This window comes from Anomaloglossus baeobatrachus, chromosome 2, assembly GCF_048569485.1.
Source record: "Anomaloglossus baeobatrachus isolate aAnoBae1 chromosome 2, aAnoBae1.hap1, whole genome shotgun sequence".
Lineage (NCBI taxonomy): Eukaryota > Metazoa > Chordata > Amphibia > Anura > Aromobatidae > Anomaloglossus > Anomaloglossus baeobatrachus.
Window position 1 is genome coordinate 713,847,209 of NC_134354.1, and position 18,681 is coordinate 713,865,889.

An 18,681-nucleotide genomic window follows, 5' to 3' on the forward strand; every position below is an offset into this window, starting at 1 on the left:
GCCCAAGTGGCAGCCTGACAGACTTGTTGAGCCGTAGCCTGGTGCCTAAAAGCCCAAGAGGCACCGACAGCTCTGGTCGAGTGTGCCTTGATCCCCGGCGGGGGAGGCACCTGAGTACTCTGGTAGGCGTCCGAAATAGTCGATCTAATCCAACGGGCTAAGGTTGGCTTAGAAGCAGGGAGGCCCTTGCGCCGACCTGTGGTTAGCACAAAAAGAGAGGTGCACCGCCTGAGCGCAGCGGTGCGAGACACATAGATCCGGAGAGCACGCACCAGATCTAGAGTATGCAGCACTTTTTCAAAGCGATGAACAGGGGCCGGACAGAAGGAAGGTAAGGTAATGTCCTGGTTAAGGTGGAAGGGAGAGACCACCTTAGGAAGAAAGTCCGGAGTCGGACGGAGAACCACCTTGTCTTGATGAAAAATTAAAAAAGGTGACTCCGAGGAGAGCGCAGCCAAATCAGAGACTCTCCTGAGAGAAGTTATGGCAACCAGAAAGGCCACTTTCTGAGAAAGACGATACAAAGAAACCTCCCTAAAAGGCTCAAAAGGGGGTTTCTGCAATACCGTGAGGACCAAGTTAAGATCCCAGGGATCCAAGGGCCGCCGATAAGGCGGAATGATGTGAGACGCGCCTTGCATGAAGGTGCGGACCTGAGCCAGCCGAGCGAGACGCCGCTGGAACAGAACTGACAGAGCTGAGAGACAGTCCAAGCTGCAGACCGGACTGTAGAAAAGAAAGAAGGGTCGGCAAAGAGAATGGCCAAGGAGGATGGCCGGTAGAGCAACACCAGGAATGGAAAATTTTCCAAGTCCTGTGATAGATCTTAGCGGAGGAAGACTTACGGGCCCGAATCATAGTGGAGATGACTTCAGGAGGAATACCAGAAGCCGTCAAAATCCAGGACTCAAGAGCCACGCCGTCAATTTGAGGGCCGCAGAATTCGGGCGGAAAAACGGACCTTGCGAGAGAAGGTCTGGACGGTCCGGGAGATGCCACGGCATCTCTACGGACAGTTGGAGCAGGTCCGGATACCAAGCTCGCCTGGGCCAGTCCGGTGCAATGAGGATGACTCGACGGCCCTCCATTCTGATCTTGCGCAGGACTCTGGGCAAGAGAGCTAGAGGGGGAAACACGGAGGACAGACGAAACTGGGACCAGTCTTGAACCAGAGCGTCCGCGGCGAAGGCCTGAGGATCGTGGGAGCGAGCCACGTAAACAGGAACCTTGTTGTTGTGACGGGATGCCATTAGGTCCACGTCCGGAGTGCCCCATTTGCGGCAGATTGACTGAAACACTGCCGGGTGCAGGGACCACTCGCCACCGTCCACGCTTTGACGGCTGAGATAATCTGCCTCCCAGTTTTCCACGCCTGGGATGTGGACTGCGGATATGGTGGACTTGGAGTCCTCCGCCCATTGAAGGATGCGTTGTACCTCCATCATTGCCAGGCGGCTGCGTGTCCCACCTTGGTGATTGATGTAGGCAACCGCTGTCGCGTTGTCTGACTGGAGTCGAATGTGCCTGCCCGCCAACAGGTGGTAAAATGCTAGGAGAGCTAGAAGCACGGCTCTGGTTTCCAGCACATTGATTGAAAGGGCTGACTCGGACGGAGTCCAAGTGCCCTGCGCTCTGTGATGGAGACATACCGCTCCCCAGCCGGATAGACTGGCATCCGTGGTGAGAATCACCCAGGACGGGGCCAGGAAGGAGCGCCCTTGGGACAGGGAGAGGGGCCGAAGCCACCACTGAAGAGAGCTCCTGGTCCGTGGCGACAGAGCCACTAACCTGTGTAAGGAGGAAGGCCGCTTGTCCCAACAGCGGAGAATGTCCAGCTGCAGGGGGCGCAGATGGAACTGGGCAAAGGGAACAGCCTCCATGGACGCCACCATTTGACCCAGCACCTGCATCAGACGCCTGAGGGTATAACGGCGGGACCTCAGCAGAGAGCGCACCGCTAGCTGGAGTGACTGCTGTTTGATTAAGGGCAACTTCACAAGTGCCGGCAAAGTCTCGAACTGCATCCCTAGGTACGTGAGACTCTGGGTCAGAGTGGATTTGGGAAGATTGACAAGCCACCCGAATTGGGCTAGAGTGGCGAGAGTGAGCGAGACACTCCGCTGACAGTCTGCGCTGGACGGAGCCCTGACTAGAAGGTCGTCCAGGTAAGGGAGCACTGCCAACCCCTGGAGGTGCAGAACCGCAATCACTGCTGCCATGACCTTGGTGAATACCCGAGGGGCCGTGGCTAACCCGAAGGGGAGAGCCACGAATTGGAAATGATCCTCTCCTATTGCAAAACGTAACCAACGCTGGTGTGAAGCTGCAATTGGCACATGTAGATAGGCATCTCTGATGTCGATGGACGCCAGGAAATCCCCTTGGGTCATTGAGGCAATGACTGATCGCAGAGACTCCATGCGAAAATGCCGCACCCGAACATGCTTGTTGAGAAGCTTGAGATCCAGGATGGGCCGGAAGGTACCGTCCTTTTTGGGAACTAGGAAGAGGTTTGAGTAAAAACCTCTGAACCGTTCCCGAGCGGGAACTGGTACAATTACTCCGTTTGCCTGCAAGGATGCCACGGCCTGTGAGAAGGCGGCGGCGGCCTTAGAGCAGGGGGAAGTTGAGAGAAAAAATCTGTTTGGCGGGCTGGAAGAGAATTCTATCCTGTAGCCGTGAGATATATCTCTCACCCACTGATCGGAGACTTGTTTTAACCAAGCGTCGCCAAAGTGGGAGAGCCTGCCACCGACTAAGGATGTTGCTGGAGCGGGCAGAGAGTCACGAGGAGGCTGCCTTTGTGGCAGAACCTCCTGCGGTCTTCTGCGGACGCGCTTTTGGGCGCCAGTTGGATTTCTGGTCCTTAGCCGAGTTAGCGGACGAGGCGGAGGGCTTAGAGGACGACCAGTTGGAGGAACGAAAGGAACGAAACCTCGATTGATTCCTACCCTGGGCAGGTTTCCTGGTCTTGGTTTGTGGCATGGAAGTACTCTTCCCGCCAGTAGCTTCCTTAATAATTTCATCCAGCTGTTCACCGAACAGCCGGGAACCAGCAAAAGGGAGCCCAGCAAGGTACTTCTTTGAAGAAGCATCTGCCTTCCACTCTCAAAGCCACAAGATCCTGCGGATAACGAGGGAATTAGCCGAAGCCACCCACCGCAGTGCGGTGAGAAGCCTCTAGCATGGCAGACATGGCATAAGATGAAAAAACTGAAGCTTGAGAAGTTAAGGCAGCCATCTCAGGCATAGATTCCTTGGTGATGGAATACATCTCCTCTAGAGAAGCAGAGATGGCTTTGAGAGCCCACACTGCTGCAAAAGTCGGGGAAAACGCGGCCCCCGCCGCTTCATACACAGATTTGGCCAGAAGGTCAATCTGATGGTCAGTGGAATCCTTAAGTGAGGTGCCGTCAGCCACCGACACAACGGTCCGGGCTGAGAGCCTAGACACCGGGGGGTCTACCTTTGGGGAGTGAGACCACTCCTTGACCACCTCAGGTGGAAAGGGAAAACGGTCATCAGAACCACGCTTTGGGAAGCGTTTGTCAGGACAGGCCCTGGGTTTGGTCACAGCGGTCTGAAAACTGGAGTGGTTAAAGAACACACTCTTTACTCTCTTAGGCGAGGTAAACTGGTGTTTTTCTGCCAGAGAGGGTTGCTCCTCTGATACTGGCGGATTGAGATCCAGCACAGAATTAATAGAAGCAATCAAGTCACTAAGATCTGAGTCACCCTCGGAAAGATCGATGGGGTACATGGAGTTAGCCTCCGAGCCCCCCGTAAGGGCATCCTCCTCATCTTGCGAGTCAGCTCTTGAATCAGAGCCGCGGGATGAGGAGGGAGAGGAAACCCTGCGCCTTCTCTTAGGAGGACGGGGTCTGGCACCTGATGATGAATCCTCTGTGAGCTCCGATGGACAGGGGTCAGAGGATAGGGATCCTAAAGGACCCTTAGCAAGAGCATTAGAGGCACCCTGTGAGGAGGGCTGATGCATATTCATCAAAGTCCTGGACAAAAGTCCCATGGACTCAGCAAATGACTGGGATATAGACCTAGAGAAGGACTCTACCCAGGCCGGGAGTTCAGCCACAGGTGCAGAGGCAGCCGGAGAGACCACTGGGGGTGAGACTCCAGGCTGTGGCACCGCCAAGTTAGAGCAGACATCACAATGTGGATAGGTGCTCGGCTCAGGCAGCAGGAGCTTACATGCAGCGCATACAGTATAAAGCTTTGGAGCCTTGCTCCTCGTGTGAGACATGCTGCTGGAGTGGGGGCTCTGCAAGAGAATGAACCTCAGGGAGAATATACAGAGGTCCACAACCAGAGACCGGCTGTGGCTTACCAGACCGCTGGAAGCGGTGTTGTGTGCCCTCCAGATCCCGAAGCCCGGACCCCCAATGCACAGCACCTCAGCAGGGATGCAGAGTGCAGAAAAGCCCAGCGCAGAGTGAACTCTGCCTAAGAAATGGCCGCTGGAGCGAAGAGAGGGGGCGGGACTTGGGGCGTTCCTGTAGGAGAGCGGGAACTGGAGGGCCATAGAGACCTGCAGGGGAGGAGACACGCCCCAGCAGTGGGGAGTGTCCCTCCCCTGTGCAGGACGGCCGCCGGGAGGAGTCGTGCCTGTCCCTCTGCATGAGTGACATGCGAGGGTAGTTAACAGAAACTAGGCCTCCGGCAAAGCCGGGGCCTAAATTTAAGCGGCGAGGCCGACGCGCAGGCACCATCGGCGCGGTTCTCGGGCGAAAGCTAGAGAACCCGCCGGAAATGCCAAAATAAATACATTCAGCATACTCTCCCCATACAATAAAGAACAGGAACCCCCAACATATAAACGTCTCAGGTACTTAGCTGCTGAGACGCAGGGCTAGGTCCCTGGGGATGAGTGCTCCGGTCCAACAGAATCCTCAAGGGGCTGTGGATGGAGACCGGTCTCCTGCAAGGCATGGAGACCGTGCTGGCTCCCACTTCAAGCCAGAGCCCAGGAGGGATGGTGAAGGAGCACGGCATGTAAGGCTCCAGCCTTGGAAATCAACCTTACAACACCGCCGACACAGTGGAGTGAGAAGGGACATGCCGGGGGTCCAGATGTGGACCCGCACTTCTTCAATCTCTTCCAAAAAAAGAAAAAAATCATGAGAATGCATGTGTGGATGTATGCCTCCTGAACACAAAGCGATAAACTGGCTGGGACTGGCTCACCAAGGGGTGTATAAGCTCAGAGGGAGGAGCTACACTTTTAAGTGTAGTACTTTGTGTGTCCTCCGGAGGCAGAAGCTAAACACCCAAGGTCTGGGTCTCCCAAAGGAACGATAAAGTAAACAAGAAATGTATTAATACACGGACAGGAGATGAGTGGAAAGTGAGAAAAAAAAACTAAAATAAAAAAAAAAAAAAAAAAAAAAAAAAAAAAAATCGACCCACTTTTCCATATGAAAATCAGTCCAATTGTTTTATACTGGGGTGTGAAGTGTGTGTCAAAAACAATCCATGTACAGATATCCTTATCGCTCTCAATTAAAGTTAAAGAATTTTCCCACTACCTACTAATGTGACCACCTTTCATTTGTCCTGTTTCCTACTATACTACTTCTACCTACCTGACTCCTGCAAGCAGATCTCTCTGTGGATCCTATACTCTTATGTTGATATTTTAGCTTTGATCCTTTTGGTCTGGAGACCGGAATTGGACAAACTGAGCAGGGAACATCACTGGTGGCGGCAGGGATGACTCTCTGTGAGTGACAGCAGTCTGCACACGCATGCCCAGATCACACTTCACGCTCCTCCTCTCAGCCTGCATTACATTGCGGTGCTTTCATGTGACAAGCGCAAAAATGTGATATACTATCTAATAATCATCACAGTGCTTGTCACATCAAAGTACCACATTGTAAGGCAGGCTGAGAGGAGGAGAGTGAAGTGTTAGCTGGGCATGCATGTGCAGACTGCTGTCACTCCCACAGGCATCACCGCCCCCACCAGTGACGTGCCCTGCTCAGTTGGTCCAATTCCGGTTTGCAGTCGGAAGGATCACAGCTATACACCTGTTAGAGATCAGCTTACAGGTTACAGGAGCAGGGTAGGTAGAAATAGTGTACTATATTAGAAAAGTGTTTGATAGGAAGAGTTAGGATAAATGAAAGGGGATCACATTAGCAGTGGAAAACCCTTTTAAGTTTCCCTATCGGCAGGCCTGAGGTTAATACAATAAAAGACTGCATACTCACCCCTGCACTCCGCTTCAGTGGTGCCATTCTGAGAGTCTCTGTCGGACCGACCACCAATGACTTAAACGCTGCAGCCACTTATTAGGGTACTTTCACACTTCCGGTTTTTTTTTGCGCAATCCACTGTCTTGGGAATCAGCAAAATCCGTTAACGGATTCCGCTGTTTCCCATAGACTTGCATTGATCACAGATTGTGCCAAAAGTACCTGCGTTGCTTCCGTAGGCCAACGCTCCCTTGCTTACGTTAAAATTTATAATGGCTCCCTATGGTAGCGGATTCCGTTGCAAAGTGCTTTACAACGGAATCCGCTGCTGGATTCCGCTAATTTCTACTGAGCATGCCCAGAATGAAAAAAATGAAGAAAAAAAAAAAAAAACTGAGCTGACGCATTCCGTTAGACCAGGGGTGGGCAATTAATTTTTCCATGGGGCCGCATGAGAAATTGGGATGGTTTCAGAGGGCCGGACTAATATAATTAACTCAGTTCTACCCAATACTGTATATACTATAGTATATGTACTATCCCTTCATAAACAAACAGTAAGTTAAACAATACAAAGATTCAATAAAAACATGGAGGACCTAATTGCATCATTATTTAATGATGAGATGATGAACTTTAATGAACAGTAAATGAAACATTACAATAACATGAAAATATTTGTTCAATGAGAGAAATCTAGCCTGTTTTGGGCCTGAACAAGTGCACTGAAGTTAGGTTGAATATCTGAGGTGGATATGCGAAGAACAGCACTCAAGTGATCATCACTGAGAGAGGATCTGTATCTGGATTTGTTGAACTTCATCACTGAGAATGTTTGTTCACATACATAGGTAGATCCAAAGAGAACTAACATCCTCTGAGCATGCCTCCTTATGTTGGGAAAGTTTTCCTCTCTGAGAGAAGAATAAAACTCCAGCAGTGATCCTGATTTAAAACCCTCTGCCAGTAGATTGTCAGACTGAAGATCAATGAGTTCAAGCTGGACATCACTGGGTGCATTATCCACACAGCATGTAAAGGGAGAAGAAATCATGTGCATTTCCCTCTCAACTGCTTTAAAGTCATCAAATCTTCTCGAAAATTCATCATGTAGTGCCGCAAACATGGATGAATACTTGTCGAGGTGATCAGCTGATGGTGTGACTTCTTTCAGTGTTGGCATGTGGGTGAGAATTTTGCCCTTCAATTGGCTAGAAAGAAACTTCAACTTTCTCATGAAAGCTGTCACCAAGCTGAACATTTCATGTGCAAAGAGGCCTTTGCCTTGCAGCTTGGTATTTAGTTCATTCATTAACGTAGTCACATCAACAGCAAAGGCCAGATCTGCCATCCAGTGTGTATCTGAGAACTCTGGGATGTCCTTGCCTTTCGTCTTGCAAAACTCCTCAATCTGAGCTCTCAGGTCCCATACTCTTTTAAGCACCTTTCCAAGGCTGAGCCATCTCACAGCTGTATGGTAGCCTATGTCACTATGTTCACTTTCATGCTCCTCCAACAGTGCAACAAATTGTCTGTGATTCAGTGCTCTTGCCCTGATGAAATTAACTGTCTTAGTTACAACATCAACAACATGGCTGATTTTTAGCACCGACTTGCACAGCGCTTCCTGATGAATAATGCAATGCAAAAATATCAATTTCTGTTCTGGGTTTATTTCATTCACTTTATCTTGCATCCGCTTCAAAAGTCCAACATTTTTCCCTGTCAGATTTGGACAGCCATCGGTTGTAACGCTTACTAATTTGTTCCATTTTAGTCCCAGTTTGTCCATGGATGCATTTACTTCGGTGAACAAATCACTCCCTGTCGTGGTACCTTTCATTGATCGCATAGCTGCCAGCTCTTCAATCATCTCAAAGTTTTTTGTTATTCCACGTAGAAAGATAAGTAACTGGGCTGTATCACGGACATCACAACTCTCATCCAGAGCCAGGGAAAAAAAAATAAAATTATCCACTTTGTTTTGCAGCTGAAGCTCCAAATCCCCTGCGATGTCTTCGACCCGTCTTGTGACGGTTCGCCTGGAGAGGGGCACATTTGCAAACGCTTCTTTTTTCTCAGGACAAATTAGCGCTGCAGAGTCCACCAAACATTCTTTAACAAACTCCCCATCAGAGAATGGCTTACTGTTTCTTGCAATTTTGTGGGATATTACAAAGCTTGTCCTGACGGCTGCATCCCTGGAAGAGTGGAGCTTTGTAAAAAATCCTTGCTGCCTTTGCAGTTTTGCTAGCAAATCTGCAGATGCCCGTGACCGCTCTGTCTCCGTCAGGTTTTTGTATTTCTCTGCGTGTTTAGTCTCGTAATGGCGATTCAAATTGTAATCTTTAAACACAGCTATCTGCTCTCCACAAACTAAGCACACAGCTTTACCTTTGGCTTCAGTAAATAAATATTTAGAAGTCCATTCCTTGTTAAAAACTCTGCATTCTCCATCAATCTTTCTTTTTTTAACGTTAGACATATTTAAGGGCTAACAGCTAACCTTGGCTAATAGAGTAATACACAGCCAGCTGTTTCCATATAATACTATAGCCCAGCAGAAGTATGCTGCCCCAAGAAGAGAGCACAGACAGCAACAATAAAGAAACGCGAGTAAAATCAGATCTGGATATGACTTGTATATAACCACCCTGAATCCACACTTACTGGATGCGCTCTACATACTTATGTGCTCATTAAACCACTTCAAAAGGAGCCTTAGTAAAAGACATCTCAGTTACCAGCCCCGATCACTCACCACAATTGATAAAAAAGTAGTAGTTGTAGTTATTAAACGTAATATTCAGAGTGTTGCTGACACTGAGCTTACCCTGCAGAAGATGGCCTCTGGCTTGAAGTGGTGTAGAGAAAATGTAGGTGAAGCTGGGTCCCACCTTGACGTATGTACAGGGACTGCACTTAGTGGGGTTATGGCAGCAATAGACGGGAGCAGGACAACGTATAATGCGCGGCTGGGCTCTGTAATATCCGACAGTCTACCTGGCAACGGTGTATCTGGACGTGCTGGCTCTGCCTGTCACCGGTGTATCTGGACGTGCTTGCTCTGCCTGTCACCGGTGTATCTGGACGTGCTTGCTCTGCCTGTCACCGGTGTATCTGGACGTGCTGTCTGTCACCGGTGTATCTGGACGTGCTGGCTCTGCCTGTCACCGGTGTATCTGGACGTGCTGGCTCTGCCTGTCACCGGTGTATCTGGACGTGCTGGCTCTGCCTGTCACCGGTGTATCTGGACGTGCTGGCTCTGCCTGTCACCGGTGTATCTGGACGTGCTGTCTGTCACCGGTGTATCTGGACGTGCTGGCTCTGCCTGTCACCGGTGTATCTGGACGTGCTGTCTGTCACCGGTGTATCTGGACGTGCTGGCTCTGCCTGTCACCGGTGTATCTGGACGTGCTGGCTCTGCCTGTCACCGGTGTATCTGGACGTGCTGGCTCTGCCTGTCACCGGTGTATCTGGACGTGCTGGCTCTGCCTGTCACCGGTGTATCTGGACGTGCTGGCTCTGCCTGTCACCGGTGTATCTGGACGTGCTGGCTCTGCCTGTCACCGGTGTATCTGGACGTGCTGGCTCTGCCTGTCACCGGTGTATCTGGACGTGCTGTCTGTCACCGGTGTATCTGGACGTGCTGTCTGTCACCGGTGTATCTGGACGTGCTGGCTCTGCCTGTCACCGGTGTATCTGGACGTGCTGTCTGTCACCGGTGTATCTGGATGTGCTGGCTCTGCCTGTCACCGGTGTATCTGGACGTGCTGTCTGTCACCGGTGTATCTGGATGTGCTGGCTCTGCCTGTCACCGGTGTATCTGGACGTGCTGGCTCTGCCTGTCACCGGTGTATCTGGACGTGCTGTCTGTCACCGGTGTATCTGGACGTGCTGTCTGTCACCGGTGTATCTGGACGTGCTGGCTCTGCCTGTCACCGGTGTATCTGGACGTGCTGGCTCTGCCTGTCACCGGTGTATCTGGACGTGCTGGCTCTGCCTGTCACCGGTGTATCTGGACGTGCTGGCTCTGCCTGTCACCGGTGTATCTGGACGTGCTGGCTCTGTCACCGGTGTATCTGGACGTGCTGGCTCTGTCACCGGTGTATCTGGACGTGCTGGCTCTGCCTGTCACCGGTGTATCTGGACGTGCTGTCTGTCACAAATCCCTAAACATTCTCTGGATTCAGGCAATAACTACATAGCAGGCAGGAAGGACTTATTACTGCAGCCCTCAGTCTCTGAGGTCACGGATCTCTGCAGATACTGCTACACAGCAAGTATATGGGGTCCAGCTGCAGCATCTCCCTCATACCGATGGGAGTGTGAATAGGCCCTGTAATGGCGACGTGATAATGCCCTGTAATGACGCTGCAGGGGGCGGGGGAGGGAGCACATAGTACCCCCCCACCTGCAGCGTCTCCCTCGCGCTGATAGGAGCAGGATCATGCCCTTTAATGACGTTGCAGGCAGGGGGCGGGGGAGTGAGCACATAGTACCCCCCCACCTGCAGCGTCTCCCTCGCGCTGATACAAGCGCGATCATGCCCTGTATTGACGCTGCAGGGGGGCGGGGGAGTGAGCACATAGTACCTCCCCACCTGCAGCGTCTCCCTCGCGCTGATACAAGCGCGATCATGCCCTGTATTGACGTTGCAGGCAGGGGGCGGGGGAGTGAGCACATAGTACTTCCCCACCTGCAGCGTCTCCCTCGCGCTGATACAAGCGCGATCATGCCCTGTATTGACGTTGCAGGCAGGGGGCGGGGGAGTGAGCACATAGTACTTCCCCACCTGCAGCGTCTCCCTCGCGCTGATACAAGCGCGATCATGCCCTGTATTGACGCTGCAGGGGGGCGGGGGAGTGAGCACATAGTACCTCCCCACCTGCAGCGTCTCCCTCGCGCTGATACAAGCGCGATCATGCCCTGTATTGACGCTGCAGGGGGGCGGGGGAGTGAGCGCGTGGTTCCCGATGTAACTGCTGAAAAGCTCGTAACTGAGAGTTACATCTGGTACCACACGCTCCCTCCCCAGCCCCCAGCCACGCCTCCAACTCTGAGTATGACGGGCGGGCCGGTCACAGAGGGTAGGCGGGCCGGATGTGGCCCGCGGGCCGCCCATTGCCCAGGTCTGCGTTAGACGGACGCCAAACGGATGCAACGGGTCCGTTATTTCACAGGAATCAGCTAACGGATTCCTGTGAAATAACGGATCCGTTGCCGCCACAAAAATAACGGATGTGTCAAAACGACGCAGCAACGGACCCAGCGGATTTCGCCCAACTGAAGTGTGAAACTAGCCTTAGCGAGTTTGCCGTCTTATGTTGTTTTTCCGTTAAAATTTTTTATGACCTTTAGCAATACACCAAAGGAGCGCTCCAATCGGATGATAGATAACAGTAATGCTGAAACTAAATGCGCTATTGTATCCCATTATGTCTGCCACATTACAGCCTGCCAAAAAATGCCATAAAACTTACCAACATTTATTGTGGTTGTCCTAAATTCACTAAGATCTCGTCCGTCTGGCCGACAATTCTGCTTCTGTAAAAGAGAACATTGCTCATAGTCTTACTTAAGTTTAGGTCAAGATGAAGTACATTCCTAACAGCCTTCTTATTTTGCAGTCTGTGCCTGCTGCTCCATATACAGGGTACAGGCTGCCACCAACAGCAAGTATATTCTGACTCATGCAACAGCGGATAAGCCAACACAGGACAAATATATGTCATCTGCAAAGATGCAGCTAGAATTAGCAGTTTCCTCCAGTCCTGAAGGATTGTGAGAACTGCAGCCGATCTGGGGCCGCTGATTGTCACGTCACCTCTCCAGCCAATCACCGCCAGATGTTGATGTAAGTGGACTGGCGGGGGATACAGTACAGAGTGTGGAAGAGCAACACCGATCCAAGAGACTATTTTATTTCTCCCTCCGCCCTGGACCCCAAAAAAACTGTGCTGTACTTTCCCTTCCCAGGTCCAGCGCAGAGTCTCTGAAGCTGCTCCTAGTGTAGGCAGCCGAGACATCCCGTCGACAGCTCCACAGACAATACCGGAGATCAGTGGATCTACCAATGTAGATGACATGAGCCACCGATTGCTTCATGACAACAGAAACTGGGGGAAGCAGCATAGAGCCAGCGCTTCATCTGGGAAGGGTGAAACAAGCACAGGTTGGTTTGTTGTTTTTTACTTTTCTGAAAGGGAACAACTCCTTTAAGAGGAATCTGTCCCTGGGTTTTTGATATCTAATCTGAGGGCAGCGTAATATAGGGGCAGAGACCTGCCTGGATTCCAGAGATGTGTCACTCACTGGTTTGGTATGACACCATTTTTCTAGGTACACTTATGAAAGAACTTGAGAGGGAGGTTGTTCCTAATGTCTTGGAGAACAAACCGCAGATGTTCTGTGGATGTCGCTTGTGCAAATCCTCGTCTCTTCATGTAATCTCAGCCAGACTATGTGGGGACCGAATCATCACTTCAGGACTCCTTGTTCTTCTTTATGCTGAAGATGGCTCTTAATGACTTTGGCTGTGTGCTTGGGGTCAATGTCCTTCTGCAGAATAAATTTGGCGCCAATCAGACGCCTCTGTGATGGTACTACAGTAGCTGCCTCTATTTCTCAGCATTGAGGACACCATTAATCCTGACCAAATCCCTAAATCCATTTTCTGAAATGCAGCCCCGAACTTACAAGGACCCTCCACCATCCCTCATTATTGTACTGTTCTCCAGCTTTGCCGTGAATAAACTAACTACAGCTCCTATAGCTCAATATTTCACATTCTGACTCATCAGCCAAGAGCATTTGCTTACATTTCTCTGCACCTAATTTCCTCTGTTTTTGAGTCACTTGACCTTGTTTCCATGAAGAAGCTATGGTTTTTTTGGTCACAATTCTTCCATGTGACCACTTCTGGCCAGACTTCTCCAAACAGCAGATGGCTCTAGTCGTGCCCACTAGTTTCTATCATTTCTGAGTTGATGGCACTGCTGGACATCTTTGATTTTGAAGGGAAGTAACCATGCTGTGTCTCAGCTGCTGCACTAAGATTCCTTGACTGACCACTGAGTCTATGTGCTCAACACTGTACATTTCATAGTGTCCTCAATGCTGAGAAATACAGACAGATAATTATCCATCATGAAATACCATCAGGGAGGCATCTGAGAGGCTTCAAATGTATTCTGCAGCAAGAATACAACCCAAAACATATTGACATAGAGATCCGTCGTTAGTTCTCCAAGGTGCTTGGTACAACCTCCCTCCTCCATATAAAAACTGGGTGCAACTATCTAGAAGTATTAATGTGGTCATGAAAGTAAACTGCAGTCACATCAAATATTGTTTTTATTTACTTTTCTCCTTTGTCCATTCACATTTAACCCCTTGACAACCTTGGATGTACCAATGTTGTGTCCAAATTTGATCCACCAGTGCCTGTTAGCCAGTTAAATCCTGCTGGCTGTCAATCTCCGACAGCGGGATTTAACATTACCTGCCGCCTCCATAACGGGTTTGTCATCACAGCTGATGACCCCTGTACCTGTCATGGTGTATGTTCCTGTGAATGCCAGCAGAGTGCCGGCATTCACAGGAGATCAGCATTTCTGCTGTACAGAGCCATGTTAAAGCATCTCTCCAATCAGCAGAAGCGATCGGACAGTGCAGGCTTCAAAACCCTAAGGAAACTAGTAAAAACATTAAAAAGTGTAAAAAAAAAAAGAAGTTTTTAAAAATATGAAGAATTAAAAAATAAAAATAAAAAAAGTTCAACTCACCCCGCTTATGCCCCATTGAAAATAAAAGCTAAATTAAAAAAAAAACAAAACACATTTTGTATCACTGAGTTCACAAATGCCGATCTATTAAAATATAAAATAAATTAATCTGATCAGTAAAGGGCATAATGAGAAAGAAAATCAAAAGGTTTTTTTGGTCGCCGCAACATTACAATAAAATGCAATAACAGGCGATCAAAACATTGCATCTACCCAAAAATAGTATAAATAAAGTCGCCAGCTCAAGATGCAAAAAATAAGCCATCACTGAGCCCCAAATCCTGAGAAATGAGAATGCTATGGATCTTGGAAAACAGTGACAAAAGAGCAATTCTTTTTTTTGGCAAATTTCTGAAATTTTGTTCACAAATTAGAAAAAAGTTAAACTCTATGAACTCGTACTGACCTGGGGAATTGTATTACCAGGTCAGTTTTACCATATAGTGAACATCGTAAATAAAAAAAACTCCAAAAAACAAAATGTAGAATTGCACTTTTTTTTTTTGCAATTACACCGCACTTGGAATTTTTTTCCCGTTTTCCAGTACAATATGGGGCAGAATGAATGTAGTCATTGAAAAGGACAACTTGTCCCGCAAAAAATAAGCCCCCGTATGCCTATATTAACGGAAAAATAAACAGTTATGGCTCTTGGAAGAAAGGGAGGGGGGGACAAAAAAAGAAAAATGGAAAAATCACTGGGTAGTGAAGAAGTTAATTTTAATTTATGAAAATAAATTATTACCAGTTCTGATTTAGAGCATTCTTGCTTTGTAGCAGTTTTTCACACCCACCTAAACCTTGTGCACGGTATAATATGTATAGTCGTATGAGGTCTTTTTTTACAGGACAAGTTGTGATTTTGAATTCCAAGCGTAAAAAAAAAAATGCTGAAAAAAACCCTGTAATTTTGCCATTCTGTTTTGGCTTTTACAGCATTCACTGTGCGGTAAGAATTACCTGGTAACTGATGCTCCAGGTCAGTAGAGTCTGGCAATAACAAACTTGTAGTCATTTTTATTATATTTTAGTGGTTTACAGCCCAGGACCTTAGAATCCCATAACTAGCTTGTTTTTTGGTGCACTCCGCAGCAAAATGATACCATTTTGGGGCACAGACATTTTTATCACTTTATTAATTTTCCTTTTGTTTTGATGTTCTATTTTAGTTTCTATTTTATAAGTTTGACAATACGCACTCGGCCATATCAAATATTTTTTTTAGTTTTACATATTGATATTTAGGTTATATCTGGCTGCAGTAATGCTGACCAGACGACAGATCCCGCTCTCCCCGGCAGACTGATCCCGCTCTCCCCGGCAGACGGATCCCGCTCTCACCGGCCGACGGATCCCGCTCTCACCGGCCGACGGATCCCGCTCTCACCGGCCGACGGATCCCGCTCTCACCGGCCGACGGATCCCGCTCTCACCGGCCGACGGATCCCGCTCTCACCGGCCGACGGATCCCGCTCTCACCGGCCGACGGTTCCCGCTCTCACCGGCCGACGGTTCCCGCTCTCACCGGCCGACGGTTCCCGCTCTCACCGGCCGACGGTTCCCGCTCTCACCGGCCGACGGTTCCCGCTCTCACTGCGGTTCATGCTACCCATGGTTTGGAAAAAACTAATATTTATTAATTTATATAGCGCTATTAATTCCACAGCGCTTTACATACATTGGCAACACTGTCCCCATTGGGGCTCACAATCTAAATTCCCTATCAGTATGTTTTTTTGGAGTGTGGGAGGAAACCGGAATACCCGGAGGAAACCCACGCAAACACGGGGAGAACATACAAAGGGGGGGGACAAAAAAGACTCCTTGCAGATGTTGTCCTTAGTGGGACTAGAACCCAGGACCACAGCGCTGCAAGGCTGCAGTGCTAACCACTGAGCCACCGTGCCGCCCGTGTTGCCTGAGCTGTTCCTTATATATTTGTAGCATGTCATTTTATTCTGAAGATTTCACTTTTTACAATGCAGAATGTGAAATCTGCATCAAATTTGGATCCACAACATCGCAGAGGACAATAGAAGCTTCACCATTGGGGTCAGCACTGTCGCTTTGCAGCGCTGGGGTCCTGGATCAGAAGCAACCAGGGCCAACATCTGCACCACGTTCAGGGCCTGATGTGGTGGCAATACCTGTACTGTGCGGTGGAATATGCTGGTGCTGTATAAGTAACAAATACTTTTTACTTACTAGAAACTTCCGGTAATATTCTAACGGCTCCACTGTTCTGTTGGAAACAAGACAATGAAAGTAGATTAGAAATGTTTCGTACGTCCCTGCAGGTCACGCCGCTGAGGAATCTGCAGCAATAGAGCAGATCTGTCATCAGATTTCACTATATGATCCGCTTACATCATTAAACAGTTCTCTTAGACCGGATGACATTGGTGGAATTGCTTTGAACCTGTCAGTATGGCTGGGCATAAAAATTAAAATTTTAAAGTCAAGATGGACTTTAAGCGAGTAAAGATAAAAGTCAAAAAGGATTTTTCAGCCACTCAGTGTGGATTTTCAAAATAACTACACCAGCCTCCCCAGGCCTGAGATCTAGGTAAAAATCTGTACAGTTGGTACTGGGAAATCTGCTGACAGATTTACTTTAAAGTAGAATAAAATACCTCTAATATAACACAAATTATCTGACTAAAATTAAAAAATATATGCATGTGTATGCAAAGCGAGCAATTACTCAAAGAAATAAAATATGTGATGAATGTCGAAATGGTAAGGGAAAAAAAAAAAAAAAAAGAATTTCAGGTTTTTGCTATGTAATCTAAGGACAGCAGCTGTAAGGGTTGCAAGACAGATTTCAGCAATGCCTCTCTTAGGCCTCCTTCACACATCCATGTCTCCGGTAGGTGACGTCCGTTTTCATACGTACCGGAGACACTGACATACGCAGACCCATTAACATCAATGGGTGTGTGCACATGTCAGTTTTTCACAAGGACTGTGTGTTCCACATGGCGACATGTCCGTTTTTCTCCAGCAGCGCGGGTGTCACACACACCGCACAATGATGTGATCCGTGTGACACATACCAGAGAAAACAGAGGTCACATAAAAATAAAGAATTTTTATACTTGTCTCCGGCGCTGCTGTCTCTGCTGTTGCTTCCTGGCCCGCTCACTATGCTCATGAATATTCACTGCACTCAGCGAGGACCCGGAAGTAATAACAGCGCCAAGGACAGGTAAGTATACCAGCTCATGTCGTCCGTGTGCTATCCGGATATCACATGCATAGCACAGAGACAGCACACATAGCACACACACGCACCTTCACCGTGGACTGTGAAACATTTTATGTGGACGTGTGAAGGAGGCCTTATCAAGGTAGTGCTGTTGTTTACTTGAATGATTGTTTTAGCACCAGGACCTTATCATTGCTCAAAGTAGATTCCCTCTTGCTGGTAGTTCCCCTGTGATAAGCAGCTCCCTGACTATAAACATTGTATATACAGAGCCTGGTGTGGGAGGGGACAGCTTTCCCAGCTCTGCTAAATCTAAAAACTCTCATATTCATGGCATCAGCATGGAGCTGACAAAGGAGAAAAGGGGCTGCACTTGTGGGGGGGCTGTGTTTGGAGGCTGCACTCGTGGGGGGGCTGTGTTTGGAGGCTGCACTTGTGGGGGGGCTGAGTTTGGAGGCTGCACTTGTGGGGGGGGGCTGTGTTTGGAGGCTGCACTTGTGGGGGGGGGCTGTGTTTGGAGGCTGCACTTGTGGGGGGGGGCTGTGTTTGGAGGCTGCACTTGTGGGGGGGGGCTGTGTTTGGAGGCTGCACTTGTGTGGGGGGGGCTGTGTTTGGAGGCTGCACTTGTGGGGGGGGGGGCTGTGTTTGGAGGCTGCACTTGTGGGGGGGGGGCTGTGTTTGGAGGCTGCACTTGTGGGGGGGGCTGTGTTTGGAGGCTACGCTAGGGCCATGTTGGCACTGCTTACCCCTGAACTATGAATGGTTACAGGCACAGCCCCCTGCCCTGTGTGCCCAGCACACGCTCGCCGTGTAACACTGCAGACGGTCAGACACTCACTTGTATCCGGCAGCCATCTCTTCACTGTCCACATGTGTCAGCAGAGAACATGCAGGTGAGGAGACCGGAGGCGCTCCATGTGCCGTACACAGCGGCTCCCGCTCACAGGAAGTCACTGCGCATGTGCTGCCTGCAAACACGCACGAAACATTCCTGTCACATCCTGCGCCGCACTGCTCCCTCTGCTGGCAACATTCAGGAAGGTGCGCCCGTGCACAGCACCGCTCCACATATGTGATCTCTCCACAGCACTGCACAAATACCAGGCGGTTCACGATACTGTGTGATCTCCTCCACCATCTGTAATATTTCCTCACCTCACACCGTCCTGTATCCATCCCCCTGGATCTCTGTCTATCCAGATTACATGTTTGTGTTTTTAGTCTGCATGTTCCTCAGGTTGCCGCCTTTTTAATAATAAAAACTTGACTTTTTTTCTGGACAGTTTATCAAAAAAATCACAGATGGTCAATATTGTTCTACTGTACATATTGAAAACCCATAATAAATCATTGTATGTGATCTGTGTCTCCAGCCAATGATTCTGTAAAATCTGTCAGAATCATCTAGAAGTTTCAAGAAAATCACGGCCTCCTTAAATGTCATTGAGGCAAGGTCAGGCTGTGTCCTCTC

At 49.1% G+C, this 18,681-nt stretch overlaps 1 protein-coding gene across 1 annotated transcript in view; it reads right to left on the minus strand.

Annotated features, from left to right (window-relative positions):
- The window catches only part of EXOSC8 (exosome component 8), a 72,008-nt gene extending 53,831 nt beyond the window's left edge, over positions 1-18,177 (minus strand). The window contains exons 1-3 of the mRNA XM_075337319.1: positions 18,049-18,177; positions 16,208-16,244; positions 11,699-11,762 (exon numbers count right to left, since the gene is read on the minus strand). Coding sequence (XP_075193434.1) covers positions 11,699-11,762; positions 16,208-16,244; positions 18,049-18,065 — 118 coding nt within the window. The 5' untranslated portion in view covers positions 18,066-18,177. The remainder of the gene's footprint in view (positions 1-11,698; positions 11,763-16,207; positions 16,245-18,048) is intronic.
- Positions 18,178-18,681: the final 504 nt, after the last annotated feature.